Source organism: Penicillium maclennaniae (genome assembly GCF_028827695.1).
Source record: "Penicillium maclennaniae strain IBT 15551 chromosome Unknown utg000008l:1.0-3552695.0:1.0-3555053.0, whole genome shotgun sequence".
Taxonomy (NCBI): domain Eukaryota; kingdom Fungi; phylum Ascomycota; class Eurotiomycetes; order Eurotiales; family Aspergillaceae; genus Penicillium; species Penicillium maclennaniae.
Genome location: NW_026623220.1, coordinates 384,994 through 409,794, shown reverse-complemented (window position 1 = coordinate 409,794; position 24,801 = coordinate 384,994). Strand labels below are relative to the sequence as shown.

General features: G+C 47.5%; 11 protein-coding genes across 11 annotated transcripts; 5 read left to right on the top strand and 6 right to left on the bottom strand.

Moving 5' to 3' along the window:
• Positions 1-448: 448 nt before the first annotated feature.
• N7477_009153 (acyl--CoA ligase) lies at positions 449-2,359 on the bottom strand (the record flags this gene model as incomplete). Its single annotated transcript, XM_056970814.1, has 5 exons — positions 449-1,404; positions 1,457-1,559; positions 1,617-1,945; positions 2,002-2,265; positions 2,326-2,359. The coding sequence occupies 5 exons, from the start codon at positions 2,357-2,359 to the stop codon at positions 449-451; spliced, it is 1,686 nt and encodes a 561-aa protein (XP_056817793.1).
• Positions 2,360-2,856: 497 nt separating this feature from the next.
• Positions 2,857-4,787, top strand: N7477_009152 (flavin-containing monooxygenase; the record flags this gene model as incomplete). Its single annotated transcript, XM_056970813.1, has 2 exons — positions 2,857-4,433; positions 4,511-4,787. 2 exons carry the CDS (start codon positions 2,857-2,859, stop codon positions 4,785-4,787), a joined length of 1,854 nt encoding a protein of 617 aa, XP_056817792.1.
• A 474-nt stretch (positions 4,788-5,261) lies between these two features.
• On the bottom strand, positions 5,262-6,227 carry N7477_009151 (alpha/beta hydrolase; the record flags this gene model as incomplete). Its single annotated transcript, XM_056970812.1, has 1 exon — positions 5,262-6,227. The coding sequence occupies one exon, from the start codon at positions 6,225-6,227 to the stop codon at positions 5,262-5,264; it is 966 nt and encodes a 321-aa protein (XP_056817791.1).
• Positions 6,228-8,290: 2,063 nt separating this feature from the next.
• Positions 8,291-9,758, bottom strand: N7477_009150 (acyl-CoA dehydrogenase family protein; the record flags this gene model as incomplete). Its single annotated transcript, XM_056970811.1, has 3 exons — positions 8,291-8,818; positions 8,911-9,121; positions 9,172-9,758. The coding sequence occupies 3 exons, from the start codon at positions 9,756-9,758 to the stop codon at positions 8,291-8,293; spliced, it is 1,326 nt and encodes a 441-aa protein (XP_056817790.1).
• Positions 9,759-10,078: 320 nt separating this feature from the next.
• N7477_009149 (alpha/beta hydrolase) lies at positions 10,079-11,025 on the bottom strand (the record flags this gene model as incomplete). Its single annotated transcript, XM_056970810.1, has 2 exons — positions 10,079-10,571; positions 10,640-11,025. 2 exons carry the CDS (start codon positions 11,023-11,025, stop codon positions 10,079-10,081), a joined length of 879 nt encoding a protein of 292 aa, XP_056817789.1.
• A 431-nt stretch (positions 11,026-11,456) lies between these two features.
• Positions 11,457-14,332, top strand: N7477_009148 (peroxisomal multifunctional beta-oxidation protein; the record flags this gene model as incomplete). Its single annotated transcript, XM_056970809.1, has 5 exons — positions 11,457-11,609; positions 11,673-12,487; positions 12,543-12,664; positions 12,712-12,950; positions 13,007-14,332. 5 exons carry the CDS (start codon positions 11,457-11,459, stop codon positions 14,330-14,332), a joined length of 2,655 nt encoding a protein of 884 aa, XP_056817788.1.
• Positions 14,333-15,039: 707 nt separating this feature from the next.
• Positions 15,040-16,164, top strand: N7477_009147 (uncharacterized protein; the record flags this gene model as incomplete). The annotated part of the gene is made up of 4 exons (XM_056970808.1): positions 15,040-15,120; positions 15,180-15,461; positions 15,521-15,847; positions 15,916-16,164. 4 exons carry the CDS (start codon positions 15,040-15,042, stop codon positions 16,162-16,164), a joined length of 939 nt encoding a protein of 312 aa, XP_056817787.1.
• Positions 16,165-16,482: 318 nt separating this feature from the next.
• N7477_009146 (acyl-CoA dehydrogenase family protein) lies at positions 16,483-17,841 on the bottom strand (the record flags this gene model as incomplete). The annotated part of the gene is made up of 1 exon (XM_056970807.1): positions 16,483-17,841. The coding sequence occupies one exon, from the start codon at positions 17,839-17,841 to the stop codon at positions 16,483-16,485; it is 1,359 nt and encodes a 452-aa protein (XP_056817786.1).
• Positions 17,842-18,251: 410 nt separating this feature from the next.
• N7477_009145 (phosphotransferase family protein) lies at positions 18,252-19,655 on the top strand (the record flags this gene model as incomplete). Its single annotated transcript, XM_056970806.1, has 5 exons — positions 18,252-18,421; positions 18,482-18,656; positions 18,725-18,801; positions 18,859-19,135; positions 19,194-19,655. 5 exons carry the CDS (start codon positions 18,252-18,254, stop codon positions 19,653-19,655), a joined length of 1,161 nt encoding a protein of 386 aa, XP_056817785.1.
• A 705-nt stretch (positions 19,656-20,360) lies between these two features.
• N7477_009144 (uncharacterized protein) lies at positions 20,361-21,890 on the top strand (the record flags this gene model as incomplete). The annotated part of the gene is made up of 2 exons (XM_056970805.1): positions 20,361-20,863; positions 20,912-21,890. The coding sequence occupies 2 exons, from the start codon at positions 20,361-20,363 to the stop codon at positions 21,888-21,890; spliced, it is 1,482 nt and encodes a 493-aa protein (XP_056817784.1).
• A 1,283-nt stretch (positions 21,891-23,173) lies between these two features.
• On the bottom strand, positions 23,174-23,980 carry N7477_009143 (SDR family NAD(P)-dependent oxidoreductase; the record flags this gene model as incomplete). The annotated part of the gene is made up of 1 exon (XM_056970804.1): positions 23,174-23,980. One exon carries the CDS (start codon positions 23,978-23,980, stop codon positions 23,174-23,176), a length of 807 nt encoding a protein of 268 aa, XP_056817783.1.
• Between the last annotated feature and the right edge of the window lie 821 nt (positions 23,981-24,801).

Below are 24,801 nucleotides of genomic sequence, written 5' to 3'. Positions count from 1 at the left end.
TCTGGGTCGATCGTTCTGACCTTCGGAAGACAGATTCATGTTACAATAGCCTCGCCCCTCCTTTGATTGGATTAGTGAAGGTGGAGAAGTTGACCATCTAGCGTATCGAAGTTTTCTTAGTCCTGCCGAGGGTTGGTTTACATCCGTTTGCAAGGGCCAGTGTAACAAATGAAGACTTCGTCTCGCAAGTCTCATTTCCCCTAACCCTGAAGTATGCTGGTCCCTGACAGTAACTTGATCCCATTACGACCTTGCTCGACGTATTTTACTGTCTTAGTATACAGGAGGACATAGAGGTGCTTGACTGGTTTAGATTACTGGCCTTCAAAGGCTGTCATAATTGGTCTATCATCGAGAAGCTAGGAAAATAAAGCTCAAGGAAGTAATACTGGGTCAGGATCAATATACGGACTGTAGATGAATAGCTATTTGATGAGTAACATTGTAATTACAACCTCGGCCGCTCAGAGATATCCCTCACGACGTATCCCCTGCTTCCCTCTTTCTCCTTATCGAGTAGGACTCTTCTCAGAATCTTACTACTTGGGCTCTTCGGTATCTCCGCGATGAACTCAACCTCCTTGATCCACTTGTAACGTACTAGCTTCTCTTTCACATATTGGATCAGACTCTTACCGACTAAGTCACTGGCCTCGATATTGGGGTTCAACACAACATAAGCCTTCGGTCTCTCAGCGCTATAAGGGTCAGGTATCCCTAAGACAGCGCAGTCGCCAACACTTGGGTGGCCTAGTAAGATATTTTCTAGTTCAGCCGGTGCGACCTGTAGACCCTTGACCTTGATCATCTCTTTAGTCCGATCAACAATACGGATAAAGCCTTGGTCATCGATCACACCGACGTCTCCAGTACGGAGGAAACCATCAGTGTCAAAGGTTTCAGCCGTTTCCTTCGGGTTTCCGAGGTAGCCCAGAGCAATCTGGGGGCCCTTGGCAAGAATTTCACCAGCTTCGTTGGGACCTAGCTCTTTGCCAGTGCTCACATCAATGATCTTGACTACTGTTGAGCCCAGCAGTGTGCCAGAATTATTGGCATAATCATAACTGTAGAACTCCGGCGGATGGGTTGTAAGGCAGCAGCATGATTCTGTCATGCCATAGCTTTGCCGGAAGCCTGTCCATGGCATCTTTTCCCTGAGCTGCTGAATGACCTCCGACCCCAGGGGTGCAGCGCCACACGCGATACGTTTAACGCAAGTCAAGTCATACCTGCCGACAAGGGGGTCACGTACGAGTCGTATAATAATGGACGGAACGAGTGTAAGGTCGGTAATCTGATATCGGACGATGGCGTCGAGGAATCCTTCGATACTGAATTGTGAAAGCATGACACATTCATCGTTACTAGCAATAGGCCAGTGAAGAAAACGCACGAGTCCACTAACTGTTTGTCTGTTAATGCTGTTTTATCTATATGTAGCCTTTGGGATCCTTACTGTGGAACAACGGTAGGCTGGCTAGATATCTTTTTCTATCGGCCCCTGCTACAGCTTTGAGCTGGAGACATTGAGCGATCACATTGCGATGAGACAGCATCACCTAGAGTAGATACCGGTCAGGAGGCGATTTCAGTATTATTGGGGTGCGGTGTCTCACTGCTTTTGGCAGGCCGGTAGTTCCACTACTGAAGTTTAAATAACCACAGATGTCGTTTGTCTGTCCTGCAGGGATACGGTAGATGGGACTCTGTCCATGTTCGCCATAGCCTTTGCCGATCTGTAGGAGCTGCTTCATTGTTGTGAAACCTTCATGTTCCCCTTCTAGAAGAAATATATGCTCCTTGGGAATCCCTGCCCCCTTCGCAGCCAAAAGGGATACAGCGATGGAGTCGGGCACTGTCATGATGTATTTGGAGTTCGCAGTCTTAAGAGCATGCGACATCTCACCTGCGGTGTATGCAGGAGATGCGCCATTCACTCTTCCACCTGGATTTTCCGTGTTTAGCTTTTGCTCTTAAGGCAGGACCTCTGGGTGGAAATACCTGCTCTCAAAATGGCAAATAGACCCACCGGATACCATATTGTGTTCTGACTGAACAAGGACACGGTATCCGACACTTGCAAACCATACCTTCTGACCAACGCTGTGCACAAATGGGTTGCATGTTCCTTCACCGCGGAGAAGGAAAGCCGCTCATGAGTCTCAGCATTGACGAAGCCAGCGATCTCATTCGGCGGATAGTTGAACAAAGGCGAGTACTTTGGATCTTCGAAAGCCCATTCCCATACGGTCAAGTCGGTTGGATCTGCTCATAGTGTAAGAAATGGTTCGTCAAGCAACACACAATGCAGGATAGTGAAAATACATTCAATATCCGGGTGTTTGGAGGTGAAAAGCATCCTGGGGAGCGCACCGCGTGGCTGCAGAGAAAGTCACAACAACCCGAACGCAAAGAATATTTACCCTTAATTTCTCACAATTGAGTTACTGTTGAAAAGCTATAGGTGACATTCGCTGGAGGGTGTCATAATGTTTAGCTTGGATATGAGTATCCGAGGCAGATGAGGGGTCCGGGCCCCTTGGCCCGAAGGGCAAAAAATAGGCTGAGAGGTTGAGCACTTTGGGCTGTCCAACAAAGGTCTATCTCTAAAGCCTCCACTCTGCACAATGCATAAAATTATTACGGTTCCAGGAATACCCTCGGTCCTCGGCCTGTTCCTTGCAACATTTGGAGTCGGGTATATCTTCACTTACGTGCTTGTCCCTTGCTGAAAAGAAGATTGGACACTCGCAAATCACCCTCATCACTATATTAAGTCTGGGTGGTGTTTCTCACGAATTTTGAGACATTTAAACTCCCTCCACAGATCCACTGCACGTCCACTAGTGGCCAAATATGGCGCCACACGCAAATGGTACTGTCAATGGCACAAAGCCAGTCGACCATGCCTTTATCAAAGATGCAATTGACAAGTCAAACCTAAACGCCTTGCGACTTGCGTTACTTCAAGTTACTGGGGATCCTGACTTGGCCAACATGCGCACTCGGCGCCACGCCATTCGGGGCGGTGCTATGTTTGCGCACGTCCTGTCAGAAGAAGATGTTCCGGCCCTGAAAGAGAAAGTATTCGCCTACTTAGTGGCGCGGGCGCCGGGTGATTGCATCCCACCACCGCCATCGAAGGCCGAGGCCAAAAAGCTAACCGACCTCTTCGGTGATGAGCCCGTCCCCGAGTGCGAGTACGACTATCACTATGAGGAGCTGGCGTACGAGGAATTTCCTCGAGATGCTAAATGGACAGACAAGAAGCCTTCGGCCGATAAAATCGACAAATTCAAGGTGGTGGTTATTGGCGGTGGTATCAGTGGCATCGCTGCTGCTGTACAATTCAAGCGACTCGGATTAAACTTCCAGGTCCTGGAGCGCCAGAGAGCTATCGGTGGCACCTGGCTTCTCAACTCGTATCCTGATGCGCGGGTCGACACCTCAAGTTATCTCTTCCAATTTAAATTCTTCAAGAACTACCCATGGTCTGAGTATTTCGCATCTGCTGGTGAGACGCGGAAGTACCTTGATGACGTGGTCGAACATTACCAGATTAGGGATCACTTTCAATTCAACCGCGAAGTTATCGAAGCTGTCTGGCATGAGGATACGAGCGAGTGGGAGCTCACTGTGAAGCATGCTGATGGTCTTGAGGAGACTATCATCTGCAATGCTATCGTCAGTGGCAGCGGGCTGTTTGCCACAGCCAACCAGCCGAATATCAAAGGCATCAAGGACTTCAAGGGCCCAATTTTCCACACGTCTCAGTGGGATAGCAGCGTTGACTACAGAAACAAGCGTGTAGCGCTCCTCGGCACAGGATCAACGGGTACGCAGCTCGCCCCCGCCGTCGCCCGCGAGACTGAACAATTCACCGTTTTTCAACGCACGCCCAACTGGATCATGAAAATGGACGGCTACCGGTCACGAGTCGATGACCATGTGCGCTGGATGTTCGCGAATATGCCCTATTACTGGAATTGGTTTTGCTATTCGTCTCATGTGACCTCTCAGCAACTTCAGTACATGCAGAACATCGACAAGGACTGGCAGGCCAAGGGCGGTATTATTAACGAACGTAATGACTTGGTGCAGAAGAATTTGACCGAGTACATCATGTCTAAGGCAGAGGGGGTTCCAGGTCTTCTGGAGAAGATCCTGCCAAAACACGCCCCTCTCGTGCGACGGCTAGTCGTCGACAATGGCTTTTACGACATGTTACAACGCGAGAACGTGGAACTTGTCACCGATGAGATTGATAAATTCACCGTGAACGGCATCAAGACGAAGGATGGTGTGGAGCGGGAGTTTGACATTGTTGTTCTTGGTACGGGGTTTAAGGTCTCCCAGTACTTCTGGCCATGCAAGTATGTCGGTCGAAACAAGGCATCGATGCAATCCCTGTGGAGTAAAGATGGCCCGCGGTCGTACATGGGCCTTAGTTTGCCCGGCTTTCCCAATTTCTTCACTTTCTACGGACCCAATCATCAACCGCGCTCTGGAGGCTTCTACTCGTGGGCGAAATCTGGGCACGGTATACGGCGCTCTGCTTCATCCACTTACTGGAGAATGATAAGAGCTCGATGGAGTGTCGCAAAGATACCTTTGATGAATATAACACTAGACTCGACGAGGCAGCCAAGGACCTAATTTGGGAGATGGATGGACATGGATACTACGTGAATGAATTCGGTCGCCAGAGCGTTAACGCGCCATGGCATACTGCTGTCTACCATCGTATGGTGTCAAAACCAAACTTTGAAGACTTTGAGATCCGATAGAAGAGGTCTACATACTGATGGAAAAGACATCGTGGTACTCACTTTGCTGACTTTTCACTGATCATGGCGTCTTTTTTGTTCCTGTTGAGTTGCTGCCTCGTGTTAACTGACCAATGCTATTCAGATTATTTTCAGATTATTGATAGCTAGAAAATAGCATGCAAATCAAACTGGCTACCAGTCGTTCTTCTAATCAGATTTGGACACATTATTTATTCATCCTGTAAGGACGAGCTGAGAGCTCCGCTGCCCGCAACTCATTTCACTCGCTAATTTTGCAGACTGCAACTACCTTCTATAGATCTAGAAGATTCTCAGCTCAGTAAAGGGACCGCCTCAATGCTGAGATTATTTAGTAACCTCCTAATCAAGTATTTATTTGTCTCATTGTCTAGGCTACAGGGAGGCGAGCGGGTGCCCGTCGATATGACGCGGGCACTGCCTATCCATTTGCAAAAATATGTTACACAATCCTCAAAATGAAAGCATTGCCTTGCATCTGTTCCCCTGCGCCCTGGCAGTTGCAGATATGAAAGGTGCGACCATTTCGAATGCATGTGGTAAACCGGGATATACGTGAAGCTCGGTAGAGACGTTCTCATCTAACAATCTGGTCGCATATGTAATGCTCTCATTCCGGAAAATGTCAAGCTCACCAACATCAATATAGGTAGGTGGCAAGCCAGCCAAACTCTTTGCCCTCGCAGGGGCTACATAGGGTGAGACTGAGGCGTCGGATATACCCGCATCGTTTCCCAAAAGGGCAGTCCAGGCGGTGATGTTGTCCTCCGTTTTCCAGAATGCCAATGGCTCCACTGCCTCATCTGCAGCGGTTGTCCGGTCGTCTAGCATTGGGTAGACGAGAATCTGCTTCGCGATGCGAGGCTTGAGATTTCTGTCTCGAGCCATCAACGTAACACCAGCAGCCAGGCCACCGCCTGCACTTTCTCCAAAGACAGCAATCCTTGCCGGGTCAACTCCATGTGCATTCGCATTCTTGTGTAGCCAAACAAGGGCAGAATAACAGTCCTCTACAGGAGTGGCTCCATTATAATCCGGGGCTAGCCGGTAATTGACGCTGAAAATGGAGATTCCTGTTTCGCTCACAAGAGCCGCCATTGGTTTGGCTTGTAGCTCTGCTGACCCCAATATCATACCACCGCCGTGGTAATGCATAATGACTGGTCCCGGCTCTGTGGGTGTCCCCTTTCTGCTGAACTTGCGGATAGAAATTTGATGGCCATCATCGGCTTCAAAATAATATACCGTCTGCTCCACATCAGGCGAGTCTGGCAATACTCCATAGAATTGAGCTATTCCATTTTCCCTTGCGTCTCGGCTGAGCTTGATATCCTCTATGGCGAGCTTAGCTCGTTTCGATATGAAAGGGATAAGTGGCTCGACAGCTGTAGCGTACTCGGGGTCGAATTGGAAAGGCATTTTAGCTCGGCTATAAAGATGATGGAAGCGGTTGTCTATTCATGCAGGAGACTGTGAGCTCTATATGAAAAGATAGACGAATATTGCACTTGACGCCTCAGCGGCTGGTATATTACCGAGGTTTTAGTGAGGAACCCTGTTTCCGCCCCGTGGAATAGTGCTACCAAATGGCGTTCGAGGAAGCCGAAAGGCAAAGATCATTCTAAATTGTTTTGCCCGCCCCATCCGGCCTTAGATGGCGACTGGAGCGGGGGCCGGGGGCCGGGTCGGGGGGAGGACACCTTTTCCTGATACGCTGCCACGTTTAAACCACTCACCAACCGTCTCTGAGACAAGGCTTTGCCGAGGGACTTTAGCCTGCGGCAAACGGCAAGCTGGATTTTGATGGGGGATTATACGGGTATGTAGCTCATCAGGTCATCAGGTCACCAGGTGACCTGATGACCTGATGACCCACATTTGGTTATACCCGGTGATTACTAGTAATTACTAGTAGTTTATACCTTAAAATGAAAATTCTGAAACTCCTATATTTGTCATGTGATCACAAAAAGCTCATCAGGTCGAAATTAGACCCACTTTTTTGACCTGATGAGCTTTTTGTAGTCACTACTAGTAGTGACTAGATAAATGGATTTTTTTATTATTTATCAAAAAAGTGAGTGACCTGATGACCTGATAACCTATATTTAGTTATAACTAGTAATTACTAGTAAGGATAAGAAAGGATAAGTAATATAAATAGGCTAGTAATTCCTATTCTATAAAGACTATAAACCTTTAAAGGACTAAGGCATTTATAAAGGTTTAAAGGACTATAGTAAGGTATTTATCTATTTCTAGAAAGGAGTAATCTCTTCTAGTAAGAATAAGTAATATAAATAGGCTAGTAATTCCTATTCTATAAAGACTATAAATCTTTAAAAGACTAAGGTATTTATCTATTTTTAGAAAGGAATAGTCTTTTCTAGTAAGGATAAATAATATAAATAAACTACTAATAAGTAATTATCTAATAAAACTATATTTTTAATTACTACTAGTAGCTTAATTAAGGTATTAATATCTTTTTCTTACAGATATTACCTTTAAATTTCTCTATATATCTATATATCTCTCTATATATCTCTCTATATATCTCTCTATATATCTCTCTATATATCTCTCTATATATCTCTCTATATATCTCTCTATATATCTCTCTATATATCTCTCTATATATCTCTCTATATATCTCTCTATATATCTCTCTATATATATATCTATATATAGTCTTTAAATATAATTTATATATAGAGATTAAAATATATATTTACTAGAAAAGACTAATTGAATTCTAGTTTTCCTAGATTCTTTTTATAATTTCTAGTTATTACCAGTAGCCTAATTAAGCTATTAATATCTTTTTCTTATAGATATTACCTTTAAATATATATATATATATATATCTATATATAGTCTTTAAATAAAATTTATATAGAGACTAAAATATATTTTTACTGGAAAAGACTAATTAAATTCTAGTCTTTCTAGATTCTTCTTATAACTACTAGTTATAACTAAATATAGGTTATCAGGTCATCAGGTCACACACTTTTTTGATAAATTATAAAAAAATCCATTTATCTAGTCACTACTAGTAGTGACTACAAAAAGCTCATCAGGTCAAAAAAGTGGGTCCAATTTCGACCTGATGAGCTTTTCGTGATCATATGACCAAATTAGGAATTTTAGTTTTTTTAAAATTACTATGTAGCCTACTAGTAATTACCAGATATAACCAAATGTGGGTTATCAGGTCATCAGGTCAGGGGTCGACCTGATGACCTGATGAGCTACACGCCTGGATTATACCGAAAGAAAAACCAGGGAGAGGACAAGATAATGTCAGAGAAATATACGAACGAACAAGCACAGTGCAAGCTATATTGGAAGCTCTTTCGCGATTGAAAGGACTGCCGAGGTACTTCCTAGGCACAAGGCTAGATATGGCACGGCATAGTCACAACAGGAGTAGGTGTATATAACATAAATCCATGAAGGTCAACGCGTCTGCAATGACCTCATAGCTTTCCCTTTCCCACAGCATGTGCGTTATTTCTAAAGCTTTTGACGAGCTGGCGAATAGCGAGATCAAACATGACGTCTTCACTCCCGCCTGGAATCCGTGCTGCTGGAACCTCCCGATAAATCTTCTCTACTAGCTCACCCTGACCAGTGCGAGTATAGCCATTGCCGCCGAAAAGAAGAACTGCACATCTAGCACACTCATCAAGCACTATACCGGCTCTGGCCTTCGCTAGAGCAACAAGGCCTCCAAGCTCTGGCGGTGCCCCATGATCTTTCGCTTTACACATAGTGTACACAAGCTGATCCACCCAGGCAGACAGACTCTCAAGCTCCGAGCCACACCTGGCAAGACGATTCCGGACCACTGCTTGTTCCATGAGCGGTTTGTCGAAGGCCTCACGCTTGAGGACGTAGGCAAAGGCCGCTGAGAGCGCGACCCTAGCCGTTTGCGTAACCCCAATCGTAATTGCGAGTCGTTCATGATTGAAGTTTCGAGTTATCATCTTCATTCCGTCTCCCTCCTATATGAGATTAAGTGACTGTTACGCGATGCCAGATAGAATATGGGAGATGAGGCGCGTAGGTGACTAGAGGCTATGTTATGAGGACTCACCTTTCCAATAAGATTTTCCGTGGGAACCCTGACATCTTCAAGATCAATGAATGTGGTACCACTGGTAGTGCCTCCAGTTGTCTTCATTCGGCGCATCGAGATACTAGTATTATCGAGCAGGGGCACAACCAGGAGCGAGAGTCCTTTGGCTCCCGGGCCTCCAGTTCTGACAGCCATCGTAGCATAATGAGACCAAATTCCATTGGTAATCCTAAACTCATCAGAAAATAATTTAAACACTGCAGGCGATAAAATACTGACCACTTCTTCTGACCGTTGACAATGTAGTATTTTCCACACTCGCTCTTCACAGCGCCGGTGGAAATACTTGCGACGTCACTCCCAGCACCCGGTTCCGTAATAGCGATGCAAATCCTTTTCCTCCCACGGATAAGATCCGGGAGAAGTCGTTGCTGCAATTCCTGGCTGCCATACGTGATGATAGGCGGCATTCCATAAGCCATACCTGTGGATAGTGATGATGTAGGACCTCCAACGCCTGGTCTTCGCATTTCGCTTATATAGATTGAAAAATGGAAGTAGTCAAAATCTTCGATCCGCAAACCGCCAAGAAGCTCGTTGATGCCCATGAACTTCAGTAGATCAATTGGTAGAGGAGCGGGCAAGTTCGGAATGAGCATGTTGTGCTTCGAAAAGGTTTCGAAAACATGCTCTGGAACATTGCCTTCTGTCTCCCATTCTTGTGCGTACGGTGCCAGATGCGTTGAAATGAATTCACGACAAGCCTTTTGCCATTTGATGTGCGTGGCTGTATAGTATGGAGAACCGTGGCCCATCAGCCACGGCGGTTCAGAAAATGGTGCCGGTGCATCGTCGGACGGAGTCATGACGGAGATCAAATGTGAACCAATGGCTGAGGTATGTAGACTAAGTGGTCTATATTCCTGGATGACTTTGAAATTATGGAAACATATATGGCTGATTGCGAATTGACAATATTAGGTTACCCAGGTTGCCGAGGCACGAGGGCAAGACCCATTCATTTTGAACTAGACATAGAATACCGAGATCCAAGTGCAATGGGAGCTTTTCCAGTGTGATTTTCTCTCTTTTTTCTTTTCATTCTTTCATTCCTCCGGGATACAGTTGTATTCACGTATAGTAGATTTTCGAAGTATTCATTATTGCTGGAGAATAAGGAGGAAGATCAAAAACTGAGCATTGCCGCAACTCTGTTAGCCAGCGCCCGTTGAGCAACTTTGGAGGTTGGTGCAAAGCGTTGAAAAGCATGCGGGACTCCTTGGTAAACATGCATCTCAACTGGGATATTTGCCATGATGAATTTTTGGGCATACGTGGACCCCTCGTGTATGAACATATCTAGTTGACCGCAGTCAAAATATAGAGGTGGGAGACCTCTCACGTCTTCCAATTTTACCGCTGCTGCATACGGCGGTATCTTATCTGTCTTATACAGATCTCCCAGGTAGGCTGCCCAACCGGTTATAACATCCTCTGTAGCAAATACGGCAAGTCCGCCGGTATGGTCCGTTTCTGTCCGGTCATCCATCATGGGGTACATTAAGATCTGCTTGGCTAGCGGGGGTGATAACTCTCTGTCTCTGGCAAGGATGGCGAGCGCCGCCGTCAACCCGCCCCCGGCGCTTTCGCCCATGATGGCAATCCGATGCGGGTCAATACTGAGTTGCCAAGCGTGATTCTGAATCCACAGTAAAGATTCCCAGCAATCCTCGAGGGGCGAGGGTACGGATGCTCGGGCGACAGTCGATAGTCGATAGACAATATAGGGACGCCCGTTATCGAGACATAGCTGGTCAAAGTCGGGGTCATTGCAGCGGCAGTGAGGCAGGTGTAGCCTCCTCCGTGTATGTGAACAATCGCGGGACCGGGCCCAGAGCTAGTCCCTGTTTTGGTGAAGTGATAGATGGCGACTGGATGACCGTCCGATGAGGGGCTATAGTGCACCTGCTGCTTGATGTCCTTTGGCAACTCTTGAGATTGTGACTTTTCAATGAATTGCGCGATGCGATCTCTTCGGCTCTTGATGTCACCGACCGGAATCACATCTCGGTGGTCAGTCAGAGATTCGCCCGCCAATTGAGCGAATTCTGGATCGTAACATAGTGCAGACATGATGTTCGTATTCTTTTTGTTGGTTGGGTTTCGTTCGGTGTTCATAAAGCGCAGTATATGTAGATCACGCACATTCGGCTAATGGTGGTGGTTGTGCCCAATATTTAATGGAATTAAACAATAATTCCACGTGAGATACTTGGAAATCCCATCACGCTATGTGAATCTGTATATCTAGGAACAGTAATCGACCGCGGCCCGACATGCCATATCACCTTGGGTTTCATTCAAGGGCCAACCGGCATCCTCGGTTTAGAGCTGATCCCCTTACCTCTCGAAACACTTTCTCAGTAAGCCGGGATTTAGACTGAGTCCATATCGTTCTCCGTCGGAGTAGATAAAATCCTGTAATTGTTCATCTCAAACAGTCGAGGGCGCTTTCAATTGTTCTGCTGTGTTAAAAGTGCTCATTGCTGGAAGAAACGCCTAACATGAATCTCAACTTTGAGGGCCAGGTTGCAGTGGTAACCGGCGCTGGTTCAGGCTTGGGAAAAGCCTACGCCCTATTTCTTTCTTCTCGAGGCGCTAGGGTCGTGGTCAATGATGTCGGAACATCGCTGACAGGGGAGGGTAACAGCCTTGAGGTAGGTTGACGGACACCCGAATGCTTGTTTGGTCTACTGCGATAGCTCACATGGCGCGTCTAGGTCGCAGATGAAGTTGTCAAAGAGATCATCGCTCTTGGAGGACAAGCGGTAGCAAGCTACGACAGCGTCGAGCAAGGAAAAAACATCATCGATACGGCAGTAAAGACATTTGGCCGGATTGACATCCTCATCAACAACGCGGGAGTTTTGCGCGATGTCACCTTCAAGAATATGACGGATGCGCAGTGGGATGCCGTTATCGCAGTGCATGTCAGAGGAGCATACAAAACGACTCAGGCAGCATGGTCGCACTTTCGCAAGCAGAAGTACGGTCGGGTCATCCTTACCTCGTCCGCAGCGGGCCTGTATGGCAATTTTGGACAATGCAACTACTCTGCCGCGAAAGCAGGCATGATAGGATTCGGCGAGACGCTCGCAAAAGAGGGAGCCAAGTACAATATTTTAACCAACATCATCTCGCCCATTGCTACCAGCCGAATGACAGCCACCGTCATGCCGACAGAGCTCCTGGAGCACCTGACACCCGAGTGGGTGGTCCCGCTCGTTTCCTTTCTCGTACACCCCAGAAACCAATATGAGAACGGCTCGATTTTTGAAGCTGGCGGGGGCCATGTTTCCAAGATACGGTGGGAGAGATCCCAGGGTGCTTTGCTCAAGTGCGATGAGACAATGACCCCTGGAGCGGTTTTGGCTAATTGGGCTACTATCAACAATTTCGACAACGTCGAATACCCGACCACCACGATAGACCTTGTCGCAAAGCTAAAACAGGCACAACAGCTTCCGCCAAATGAGCCTGGGGTGGATGTCGCTTTCAAAGGAAGGGTAGCCGTGGTGACGGGTGGAGGGGCAGGGTGAGTACAGCTATAGTCATGCATCTACGCATACTAACATATGTTCCCGCTGCAGTTTGGGCCGAGCATACTGTATACAGCTTGCAAAGCTAGGCGCATCAGTCGTCGTGAACGATCTGATGGACCCTGGCACGGTCGTCGATGAGATTCGGGCTTTCGGAGGAACGGCTGTTCCCAGTACATCATCGGCCGAGACGGCGACGCTGTTATCAAGACAGCTATAGACAACTTCGGAAGGATTGATGTTCTCATCAACAACGCAGGAATATTAAGAGACAAGTCATTTCAGAACATGACAGACAAGATATGGGATGAAGTGGTTAACATTCATCTGAGGGCCACATACAAATGCTCAAAGGCAGCATATCTATATATGGTCAAGCAGGGATACGGCCGTATTGTGAACACGACAAGCACGAGTGGAATATACGGTAACTATGGTCAAACCAACTACGCTGCTGCTGTAAGCCTGCCCCGAGACCATCTTACAGTGTGCTCTACTGACTGTGGTCACTCTAGAAAACTGCAATCATAGGATTCTCGCGGGCCTTGGCCCTGGAGGGGCGCAAGTATAACATTCAGGTCAACTGTATCTCGCCTTCGGCGGGGACGCAGCTGACAAAGTCCGTTCTGAGCGAGGAGGTCGTCAAGAGCAGAAAGCCAGATTTTGTCGCGCCCATAGTGATTCTCTTATGCTCTGACAAGGCCCCAGCAGCAGCCTCTGGGCAGGTCTTCGAAGCTGGATGCGGGTGGCAAGCGAGGACAAGATTTCAACGATCCGATGGAGTTGACTTCCCTGTCAATGAGCATCTCACACCCGAGGAAATCTCAAACCGCTGGCAAGACATCACAAGCTTCACCATTGGAAAGACAAGTAACCCTGAGGCCGCTTCCGACTTGCGGAAACGCATCCTCGAGAATATAAACCGCGCCGCTCGTACTCAGGGGTCTACCTCAAATCACACGCAGTATTTGGACTTGATTGAACAAGCCAAAAATGGTCAAGCCCACGAGTCAAGAATGACTTTCTCGGATAAAGATGCCATCCTTTACAACATCTCTCTTGGCGCTACGTCGTCCCAACTGCCTCTCGTGTACGAGAAAAATCGCGATTTCCAGATTCTCCCATCCTTTGGCGTTATTCCAGGCACAATGGCTTCTAGATCTTTCAATCTGGAGACCCTGGTTCCAAATTACTCTCACAAGATGCTTCTGCATGGAGAGCATTTTCTAGAGATTCGCAAATACCCCATTGCAACATCTGGAACCCTTGTTTCCTTTTCCAAGCTCCAGGATATTCTGGATAAGGGGAAAAACAGCGTTGTCATCGTCAGCACGCTGACAATTGATGCTATGACCAGGGAAGAATTGTTCTACAATGAATTCTCACTTGTCATCCGCGGGTCTGGTGGCTTCGGTGGTCCCGCTGTCCGGTCTTCCCGCAACGACGCATCGGCTACATACTATGCGCCCGATCGTAAGCCAGATGCTACATTAGAAGAGAAGACATCCGTCGATCAAGCTACCCTGTATCGCTTGAATGGAGATCGAAACCCTCTGCATGTCGATCCCGCCGTCAGCCAGGCTGGCGGCTTCGAAGCCCCAATCTTGCACGGGCTTTGCACGTTTGGAATAAGTACCAAGCACATCGTCTCCCGTTTTGGGCAAATCAAAAACATCAAAGTTCGGTTTGTCAGCACGGTCATTCCGGGCCAGACTCTTTCAACGGAGATGTGGAAGGATGGTAGCGTGGTGATATTTCAAACAAGGATCAAAGAGACCGGCAAGCTGTGCATCTCAGGTGGAGGTGCCAGGATTGACAGCGCCCCAGGAGCTCGTCTTTAAACTTTACTCGTATATCTACCACCCTTATGGTCTTCTTCCTTGTCGCTCGCTAGTATTATCATATTATCATGATCTGTTCCGTGCTTGTTCCTACTACTCCTGCAGGCTCTGGGCCCGGCGTTGATGCTCACCGATCATCATCTTCCGCCTGACCTTGCTGCTCCTGCCATGCTGTTCGTAATATAAATACGTGGATTGAAGTCTCCTGCATGCCTTACAGAGCCCTTCTCGTGTACCCAGCTCGGCTATTTCCAAAGACTTCTATCCCCAGCTCTCACCTTTCTCCTCCATATGAGCCCTGGTACGCGCGTTTCGCCACCCAAGCGACTAATCTGTCTTCCGATGCTTCTCACAAGTATACATTGACTGTCTTGTCACTGGTAAGCTCTCTATGTAAGCTGAATGGAACAGCTGCAATGAGGGCTTTTTTTCTATTGAATCTCTCGTGGGTAACAGTTTTCGTCATATGCTTCACTCCTCTAAGGGAACCAACATACGTCCTCCATTCCGACAAATCCGAAAATTTATGTTTTGCCGACATGGAGAACCCGGGTTAGATAGCCGAGGTGACGATCGCGTCGTCAACTAAATCCTACCAACCTCGCTAAAGGCTGCAGTATCGAATTTCTTCAAAATTCATTTATGCATCAAGTGAAGCCTCCGACTTCCTAGTCAAATAATATCATTAGCTACGACTGCAGCGGAAAATGAGAGTTGTAATTGTCGGCGCCACAGGCGAAACCGGACGATCCATCGTGGACGGTCTGGTCACTTCAGACGTCAATTACGTGCGTAATGCCACAACCCAGTTCGCCTGAATCTTTCTTGCTGATGAAATGACCTTCAGGATATTACTGCTCTTATACGTCCCCCTTCCCTGGAGAAACCCGCCGTCCAGAGTTTAAAGGCTCGCGGGGTCAAGATCGTCGGGGCAGATCTTCAAGGGCCCCACGATGATCTCGTCGACCTCCTGAAAGGAGTGGACATAGTTATCTCTACCATCAACTACCAGTCGCTTAATGATGAGATTTATCTATCAAATGCCGCCAAGGCCGCAGGTGTGAAACGATACGTACCCTGCTTCTGGGCCACGGTTGGACCACGAGGGATTATGCAGCTACGTGATACAGTGAGAGCGCCCAACCAGGAAACTCTCGAAAATTGATTTTCCTAACAAAGTGACGACAGAAAGAGCAGATACTCGATCACATCCATCGTCTCCGTCTTCCCTACACCGTCATTGATGTCGGGTGGTGGTACCAGATCGCACTCCCACGCATCCCTTCCGGCCGCTTCGACTACGGTCTGTTGGCACCGCAGAACAAGATTTTCGGTGCTGGAGATGTTCCATCCGCTTTGACAGACGTCCGTGACGTGGGAACATACGCTGCGAAGATCATTAGCGACCCACGTACCCTAAATAAGAAGGTCTTCGCCTTCACTGAAACCCTAACGCAAAACCAACTTTTTGGATTGGTTGAGTCCATGACTGGTGAAAAACTGGAGATAACCAAGGTAGAGAAGCATATTCCATACAAAATAGCGCTACCTTGTGACCGGCGGCTAACAATTTCAATCCATAGGTTCCGGCAGCCGAGGTTGAGGCCAAGGTTGCTGAAGCAAGGAAGCCTGGTGCTGGCATCAACCAAGCGCTGGCCGAATACGAGTACTACAATTCGTGGGGTATACGTGGTGATAACACTCCAGAGTGTGCTAGATACCTAGGATACCTGATTCTTGACGACCTGTATCCAGGTTTCAAGGGTCGAACTATTGGCAAATTTATACAAGAGGCTCTCGATGGAAAGGCCGTCAAAGTGTACAGCCAATGATCGATCAAATATATGTTGAAATCAAATGCGCAGCCATACAGCAAAAGTTAGAGCTTTGTATTTCCTAAAATTCTATATATGGCGGTCTTCGTGGCGTCCAGTTGCTGTGCGTCGACGATGATTCTCCGTGCGAGGGGCTTTCATCTTGGTTCACTAGATAGCTGAGCTATTCATTCAGTTGACCATAGTCTGCCTTGCTTGCACGAAATACGTTTTTCTCACTAGTTGAAAGTGACTACCCGAAAGTGACTGCCCATACCAACGTGCGTCTCGTCGCTGCAGGCGCGTTCTTCTAGTCCACTCATGACAGGGTGTTATTTACAATTTGGCTTCGTTCTTCTTGGTCTCTTCTAATCCTGTTGTTCTGTAGCCGAATAGATATGCTGCCACCTTTCGCATTTGCACCTCGTCACTTCCTTCGGTGATGCGGTACCGTCTGAAATGCCGCCATATATGCTCAAAGGGGTAATGTCTTGAATATCCGTCACCACCGTGTATTTGAATGGCTCGATCGGCGGCTTCTCCAACGAGGCGATTGGCGTAATAATTGCACATTCCAATTTTGTGCCCAAGCTGTCTCTCAATTGCTTCCCATGGCGCCTTTCCGGTAGCCATGGCAGTGGCCCTGACTTGGTCCATCTCGACTGCTGTTCGGAGAATCAAGAGCCTCAGCATCTCCACCTGTGTCGAGAGCTCCACAAGGGGCCATTGTACGGCCTGGTTTGAGGATAAAGCCTTTCCAAACACCTTGCGCTTGTTGGCGTACTCCACACTCCGATCAATACAGTATTGAGCTGCCCCGCAGCTTGAGGCAGCCTGACGAATTCTGTTCTCATGGGTGAATGTTTGCGCTATGGCAAGTCCATTGTCCACTGGGCCCAAAACAGCAGAGGCGGGGACCTGAACGTTCTCCAGTCTCACTGTGGCGTGGTCGGTAGGCATATTTAGCGTCCATTCGTAGGACACAACGGTCAGCCCGGGAGACCCCGAAGGAACAAGGAACGCGGTAATGCCTCTGGCGGCACCAAGTTTGCCTGAGGTTCGAGCAAATATAACGCAGTACTTTGCATTGTGCATGCCGGTCTGCCATTTTTTATTTCCATTAATCTCGTATCCAGGTTCACCAGAGGGCAGCGTGATGGCCCTTGCAGTCGTTGCCATATGAGTCGCGTCTGAGCCGTGTTCGTTTTCCGTTAACCCAAAAGTAGCTCGCAGCTCGCCACTGATACTGGCGGGGATAAGCTCCTTCTGTTGCTTAGGGGTACCATAATGGTATATCATGATGACGAAGGGATTATTACCCACAACGCTGTGTTCATTTTGAAGGTCATTGGCCAGGCTCAACCCGCCCCCATACACTGGATGCGAGGACAGATGGTAGCGAATCGCGCACATGTATAGATTTTGCGAATCACTGCCCGATCCGCCGTACTCCTTGGGGCATGCAAAACGGTAGAAGCCCGCCTGGTCCGCGAGGGCCTTGGCTTGGCGAAGTAATTGTTCCCATTCCTCAGTCGGCAGACCTTGGTTGTTCCATTGCGTGCGTGAGGCTTCACGGCGGTGGTCAAAAAAGCGATTATTGTCGTCTTTGTGCTGCAACGGTAGAATTTTGTCGTTGATGAAAGTATCAATACGCGAAAGGTACTCTCTCACGTCTGGAGGCAGCTCGAAGTTCATGTTTAGATGTAGAAAATATGCAGATGGTCTTGAAAGTATCAAGAGTATGAAGGCCGTGGAAATATATCGCCTTATAGCAATTCAATAAATTCAGAGCCATGTCCAAAGTGGGTTGCAGACGGGGTGCTGGGCTGTGGCCCTCGGCCTCTTCGGCAACCCTTCTCATCACGGGATCTGTCTGCTCCTCATACCGCAAGGTGTATTCTTGGCCTTAATTTGACCCGGGTCTTACATTAAAGAGGAAATTGTGCCTGGGCCTCGGGTATCCAGTTACCCCTAGTACTTCCTCTTTATAGTGACCGGTCATCACGATTACTGGCTGTATAGCACCCCCCCTTGATAACTACCACTGTCCCTGCACATAGAGGAGCATCGCTGACTGTGATTTGGAGGAGCTTGATCCTACCAAAATGGGTTCTAGTATATCGCCTGGATCTGGTTCACGTCATGACCTTGATGACAGGGCCCTAGGGAGATATCTACTCCAGTCTGGAAAGATTCCCGGTCTACAGCTACCAATCGTGACAAAGAAAATCGGATATGGTCAGAGCAATCCAACTTATTTTCTCGATGATGCAGCGTAAGTGCGGCAATCAATCGTCCGGCACAAGATGACGAAAGATTAACGTTACACGTCTAGTGGCACAAGATTCATCCTCAGAAAGAAACCACAAGGGCCGATCATTAGTCCTGTAGCACATCAAGTCGATCGGGAATACAAGGTTCTCCAAGCACTTGGCATGGTCAAGGGCTTTCCGGTACCCAAGGTCTTCGATTTATGCTTGGACACCTCGGTCGTTGGAACCGCCTTCTACGTAAGTTGATGAACGGGAAAGCAAACCAACCACAGAATGAAATTCTCAAAGCTCACTGTCTAATCTAGGTCATGGAGTTTGTAAATGGAAGGATTATCACGGACATGGAAATGAAAGAGCTTTCCCCAGCTGATAGACGCAAAGCGTGAGTCCTGATACATTCCGTGTTACATGGCACCAATAAGTGACTAGTACGATAAAGCTGGTTTTCCGCTATTGAGACTCTGTCATGGCTTCATTCGATCGATCCAGACGCTATTGGCCTTGAGCAGTACGGAAGTAAATCCAACTTTTATGCCCGTCACTGCAAAACCTGGAGCCGCATCGAAGCCCAACAAGCTGCGGTAAAAGATAGGAAGACGGGGACAACTCTTGGCCGGGCTCATCCAAGATATGATGAAATATCTGACCACGTCAGAAACAACTTGCCGGGTGATCGATATGCTATTGTGCATGGAGATTTCAAATTTGACAATCTGGTATTTGATCATACACAATTTTCCTAGTAGTATTGATTATAACATTTCGTTTCTTCAGATCCTGCACCCTACGGAGCCAAGGGTCATTGCAATCCTCGATTGGGAATTATCGACAATTGGCCATCCTCTCATGGACCTCGTCTTCCTTGTATCCCCTTTCTTCCATGATTATGCTAGAGTCGCGCAGCCCGATTCATCTTCATCGGAGTCATCTTACAAACCAGAACTCGAGGGCTCTAACGGTATACCAGAAATGGATGAGCTCTTGGGGCACTATGCCCAAATTGTAGGCTTTGACCTTCGCAACGACGGAGGAGGCAAGGATTGGGAGACCGCTACGATTTTCCAATATCTCCGCGCAGGTACGATCAGCCACGGCATACAGGCTCGGACCATCAGTGGCCAAGCAAGCAGTGACTTTGGCCATATATACTTTTCAAAGACACAAAAGTCTCTGGATGCAGCTTTTCAGCGCGTGAAGAATTTCAAAGAAGAAAAGACTGGCCTGTCCAAACTTTGATATGCGGTTTGTTACTGTTGAACACAAGTTAATAAATCGAACTGAGTTACCTGCAGTTTGAATACTATGGGTTTGAGCTTGGGTAGTATTATTCTTGTCACGATATAATCAGCAGCGTTGAAAGCAGAATAGAAATGACCTCTTGCACTTTTCACTGGATAAGCGATGGATACGAAAAGCCAAGTTTAGATAATCGTATGCATGTGTACAAGTAAGTCAGTTAAGCCCTTTTTTCTGGCGGTAATCTGCTGAACGCAAAAGTTGAAGCTATACTAGGCAAGCCGAGGCGGTGGACGAGGGGAGGCACAGTCCTGAGTCATTCGACTGCTTCAAAATCAACGAGGAATGACCCCGCAAACTGTGCAAAGGCCATCTAAACCCAAGAGAGTCTGTGGTGACCGAAAATTCTGTTGGCTCGTGGCTATGAGGTACGCCTTCCCTCGGCTTGCGTATCGGCACTCATTCCAGTGCCAAGGATGCGCCTAGCCACTGCCAGTGGCCGTTAATTACACCAGAGGATTAGTAGCCGGTGCCGTGGCACGATAGAGGGTGACTAAGGGCTAGCTTTCTGGGTCAGGGATTTTCTAAGGATGCGCTCCACAGCTACATAGTATGGAGCGATCCCCAAGTCAACTCTGCTTTCTTTCTGGCACCTCCCGCCTTTCCCTTCTAGCCAGTGTGGCTTTCTTTCCATCATTTTTACCGATGTCAGTTCCTACCACTGAGCTTGATTATGAGCATTCGATTGCGAAAGAGACCATGCCTGCGACGGCCCTGGGTGAAGTCACAGCAGAGACTTTGCGCGAAGAATATGCAGAACCTAAATCAGAGAGTGTTGGCCTTGTTGCCAGCCAAGAACAGGTACAAAATGCCGTGAGAAGGGTGGATGTTTTGATCATCCCAATAATGATGGTCCTGCTCTCATTCTCCTATATTGACCGCTCCAACATGGGTCTCGCGGCCGTGGTAGGCATGTCCACCGAGCTAGAGTTCAAGGGGTATGATTATTCTATTATGCTCTTGGCTTTCTTCCCTGGCTACGCTCTTTGCGTTCTGCCCAGCAATTACATCCTCAGCAAAACTTCTGTGCGGTACTGGCTTCCCTTCATCTGTATAAATTTTGGCCTATTCACTCTCGGCTCAGGCCTTATTCGCAATCAGGCCGGTCTATTGGCCATGCGCGTCTTTATGGGCATTTCTGAAGCAGGGTAACGGCGTTCCCCGGTCCTACGTACTTACAGTGTTGACATCTATAGATGTTTCGCTACCGTGATATCCGTTGTCTGCACCTGGTACCCACGCTATTACGTTGGGAAGCGATTAACTCTCATCAACACCGGCGCTTCCCTCATCGCTGCCTTCTCTGGCGTTCTCGCATATGCATTTTCGCGCATTAATGTCCCAAATTACGCGGGATGGCGGTGGATCTTCATACTCGAGGGTACAATCACGGTACTCGTGAGTATCGTGGCCTTCTTCATTCTTGACGAATATCCGGAAACGTCGAGATTTCTATCAAAGAGTCACCGCGATATAATCGTGAATTTGATCGCGCAGGATCGGGACGAGAAACTTGAGGAGAAGTTGACGGTTCGGTTGATAATTCGGACCCTCGGCGACTGGAAAATCTGGATATTCGCTATCATGTACATGCTCTGCGTTGTCACCTCGTACGGCATGGCGTATTTCATACCTCTGATCCTTGAAGAGAAGATGGAATTTTCTGGGGCGCTCAGCCAGCTTCTAACGACTCCGCCGTATTTTTATGCAGTCATTCTCGCCGTCGCCCTTTCCTGGCTATCCGACCGACATCGTATGAGATCGCCATTTATAGCCTTTTTTGCTTTAAATGTGATCGTAGGAATGATCCTGACCCGATGGGGTCCTAACACAGGCTCTCAATATTTTGGCCTGTTTCTCACTCTCGGGGGGTCGCTTGTCAACGGCCCCATGATCGTCGTCTTCGGTCAGAATAATATGCAGACACGAACGACTCGCAGCGTTAGCTCAGGCTTGCAATTGAGCTTTGGTGCCATCGGAGGCATCATTGGCTCCACCGTCTTCCGTTCTCAGGACGCTCCAACTTATACTCCTGGGTCAATTGTGGTGATTTGTTGCGCGAGTACTATCATTATTCTCAGCGGCATAATGGCGTCGCATCTCCACCAACAAAATTTGCTTGATGGCGGTGCTGACAATGAAGACGGCGAACAAGCTTTTGTCTATACCATATAAGCTTCTCCTTCCTTCCCTGATACGAACGCATGAATATTGGGATCATTGGTGCGGTCACCAGGCCTTTTTTCAGGGACTGCAGAGTATATTGATACTCCTTATCGCTCTTTTATTTTCTTCCGTGGTTTTTTCGCTTATTGCAGTCAATAGCTCAAAACTCTTGTATTGCTCTTTTCAAGCCAGATAGCTCAATCCATCACCAACCTCGTTACTTCCGTCCTCTCTTTCCCTGTCAGGTGATGAGTCTTTTCATCTCCCTGCTGTTGTAACTGATACTGAGAGGCCTTCTCCGTCGTCGCCCTCGAAGAGATGGTACTCCGCTGGCGTCGGCGATATGGTCGTCTTCTAAGAGAAAACCACTAAAAAATGGCATAGAAACGGAGGAATAAACAGGAAGAAAGTATAACTAATGTTAATATTAAAAAAGTCATAGAAGAAGAGTTTGATAATGCAAATTTTGAATCAAAATATACTATATTAACCACTCTATTGCTGGTTTTTTCCAAAACAAGAGTAGGTATTCTTAAATAATAAAGCATCTTTAGATATGAATATGAATTTCCATCAATGAACATTGTTTCTCCAATAAATAAGATATACAGCACCTGTTATACTAGTTGATACTTATACCAGACAAACCAAACACTTCTTGCAAGGCAGCTGAGAATACGTCCATTCGCTCTTTGAGAGCTATTTCACACTATACTAGCGTCCCATTTGTACAATACTCGCCTTCACACTCGATACGAGTAAATCCGAGCTGCTCGAAGCAACATACTCTAGCTCTTAGTTGTGGAGCCCGCGAATGCCTACTTTCTGACACTTTCAAAACGAGCATTCACTGTTATTGACGTTCCGTGGTCACGGACCTTTGGACAAGATGTCCCCTCCTTTGCAAATACACAGGTACAACCGAAAGGAGGCCGGCAGCCGACTTATGATGAAGGTCTGGAGCCGGGGCATTCCTGTGACGAGTTGCTGATTCTGGGACTACTGTCAATCTGCTGAACTCAGTACGTGTTGGACCGAGTTGTCGGGCAGAGCTACGTGGGTATGTGGTACTCGATTTATCGTTATCCTGTTCTGTGGAGGATTGATATCCTGTAAATATCCTGTAGAATTTACTATGGGACAAGAGCCCGAGGTGGAGGGTTCTATAAACTGTTTCGAAGGCTGAGGATACTTGATCAAGGTCGTATACATATCATTATGTAGATAATACCCATTCTATGACACATCCACCGCGCTGATATGTACATCACTGCCGACCGCCTCTGAACAGCCTAACAAAATTCACCACCGTCAATACGGAACAGCTCACCGGTAGCGTATTCGCTCTCGGGACCCAGAAGCCACGCTATGGCGTACGCAATTTCCTCCGGCTCCCCATACCGTTGCAATGCGACAGCTGGGGGTGGAGGGTCTCCTTGAACCACGCTGTCGAAGAGAGGAGTCTTAGTTGCGCCTGGCCCAACGGTATTTATTCTAATCCCGCGACTTCCATATTCTCTAGCGGCGCATCGAGTGAGCGCAAGAACAGCGTGCTTCGAGGTACAATATGCGCTACAACACGCGACTCCGCGAGAGCCGTCCTGCGAGGAGATATTGACTATGCTTCCACCGTCCACCAGGTGTTTCAATTCGGCTCGCATCGAATTCATGGTCCCTGAGATATTGTCAGCTCCTACCAGGGGGTCAGAGGTGGTGAGGGAAGGGGCGACATCGCTCGTACCGGTTACATTAACGCTCATCACCATCTCCCAGTCATCGTCTTCTATCTCGGTCACCTGCGCTTTGAATATCTGTTTGCCTATAATCCCAGCGATGTTGGCCGCGCCGTCAAGTCTTCCGAATTTCTGTACGGTGGCAATGATCCAGTCGTCCACGTCTTTGCGTTTCCTGACATCAACGACTGTGACAAGGACTGGCCAGTCATTCCCCTGGAATTCCTTCTCTACTTCTGCGAGTGTATTCGGGTTCATATCAGCAAGAGATACGCTTGCACCTCTGCTGGCAAGTAACCTCGCCGTAGCCAGTGCGATCCCCTGTCCGGCGCCGGTTATGGCGAATACTTGGCTTTTGAGAGACATTGCTATGGTCCCGAATGATCATCTAGATTGGATTCAATCGAGTCTGGAATGCAGGTAATTTGGATCTTCACTTGGATTAGGGCTGCGAATTAGAAGTAAAGGTTTTATATGATAGTCGGATATTTAGCCCCAGAGCCGAGGAGCATTTTCGACCGCGGTCAATGCTTTGTCGTCTTTCGAGGGCTAACCCACAATGATGCAGACCTTAGATACCGGTATTTTTACAATTACAATTGAGTTCCTTGCAATGTGGTTGGTTCAACAAAGTTGGCTAGTCACCTCGGCGCGGAACAGCTGCTTGAAACGCACTGTCCGAGGTGGCAGGATCCTCCCCTCGGGCCAAGCTCACATTAGACCTCAACAATTCTTCTATTGGCTGATGTTGAGACTAGCCATGTAGCGAGTCTGGAGTATTAAGTTCTCGGCCCTCAACTCAATGGGTTTCTCCAACTATCTCCATTTCTATAATTGATTATATGCGACCATGACTACCAGCAACTGCAATTTGTGAAGTAACGAGATTCTAGCCAATGAATGGAATAAGATCAGTAGAAACTATGGTACTAAGGCTATCATATTTTCTATGCATGATCCATCCCTCAAAATCAACCTTGGAGGCGTCTTAGGAAAAAAAAATTCTAGTTGCCCTTACTAATTCAGTGCTAATTCTCGGCCATGGAGGGCGAGTGGAGTGTGAACAGCCCTCTTCATTATATATTACCACCCTTTACATCTGAGACGTGACTTTCAATTAGATATGTTTGGTTGAGACGAAGAAAATAAGCTTACTGATCACTGTAGTACATAGAGCAACCAGGTGT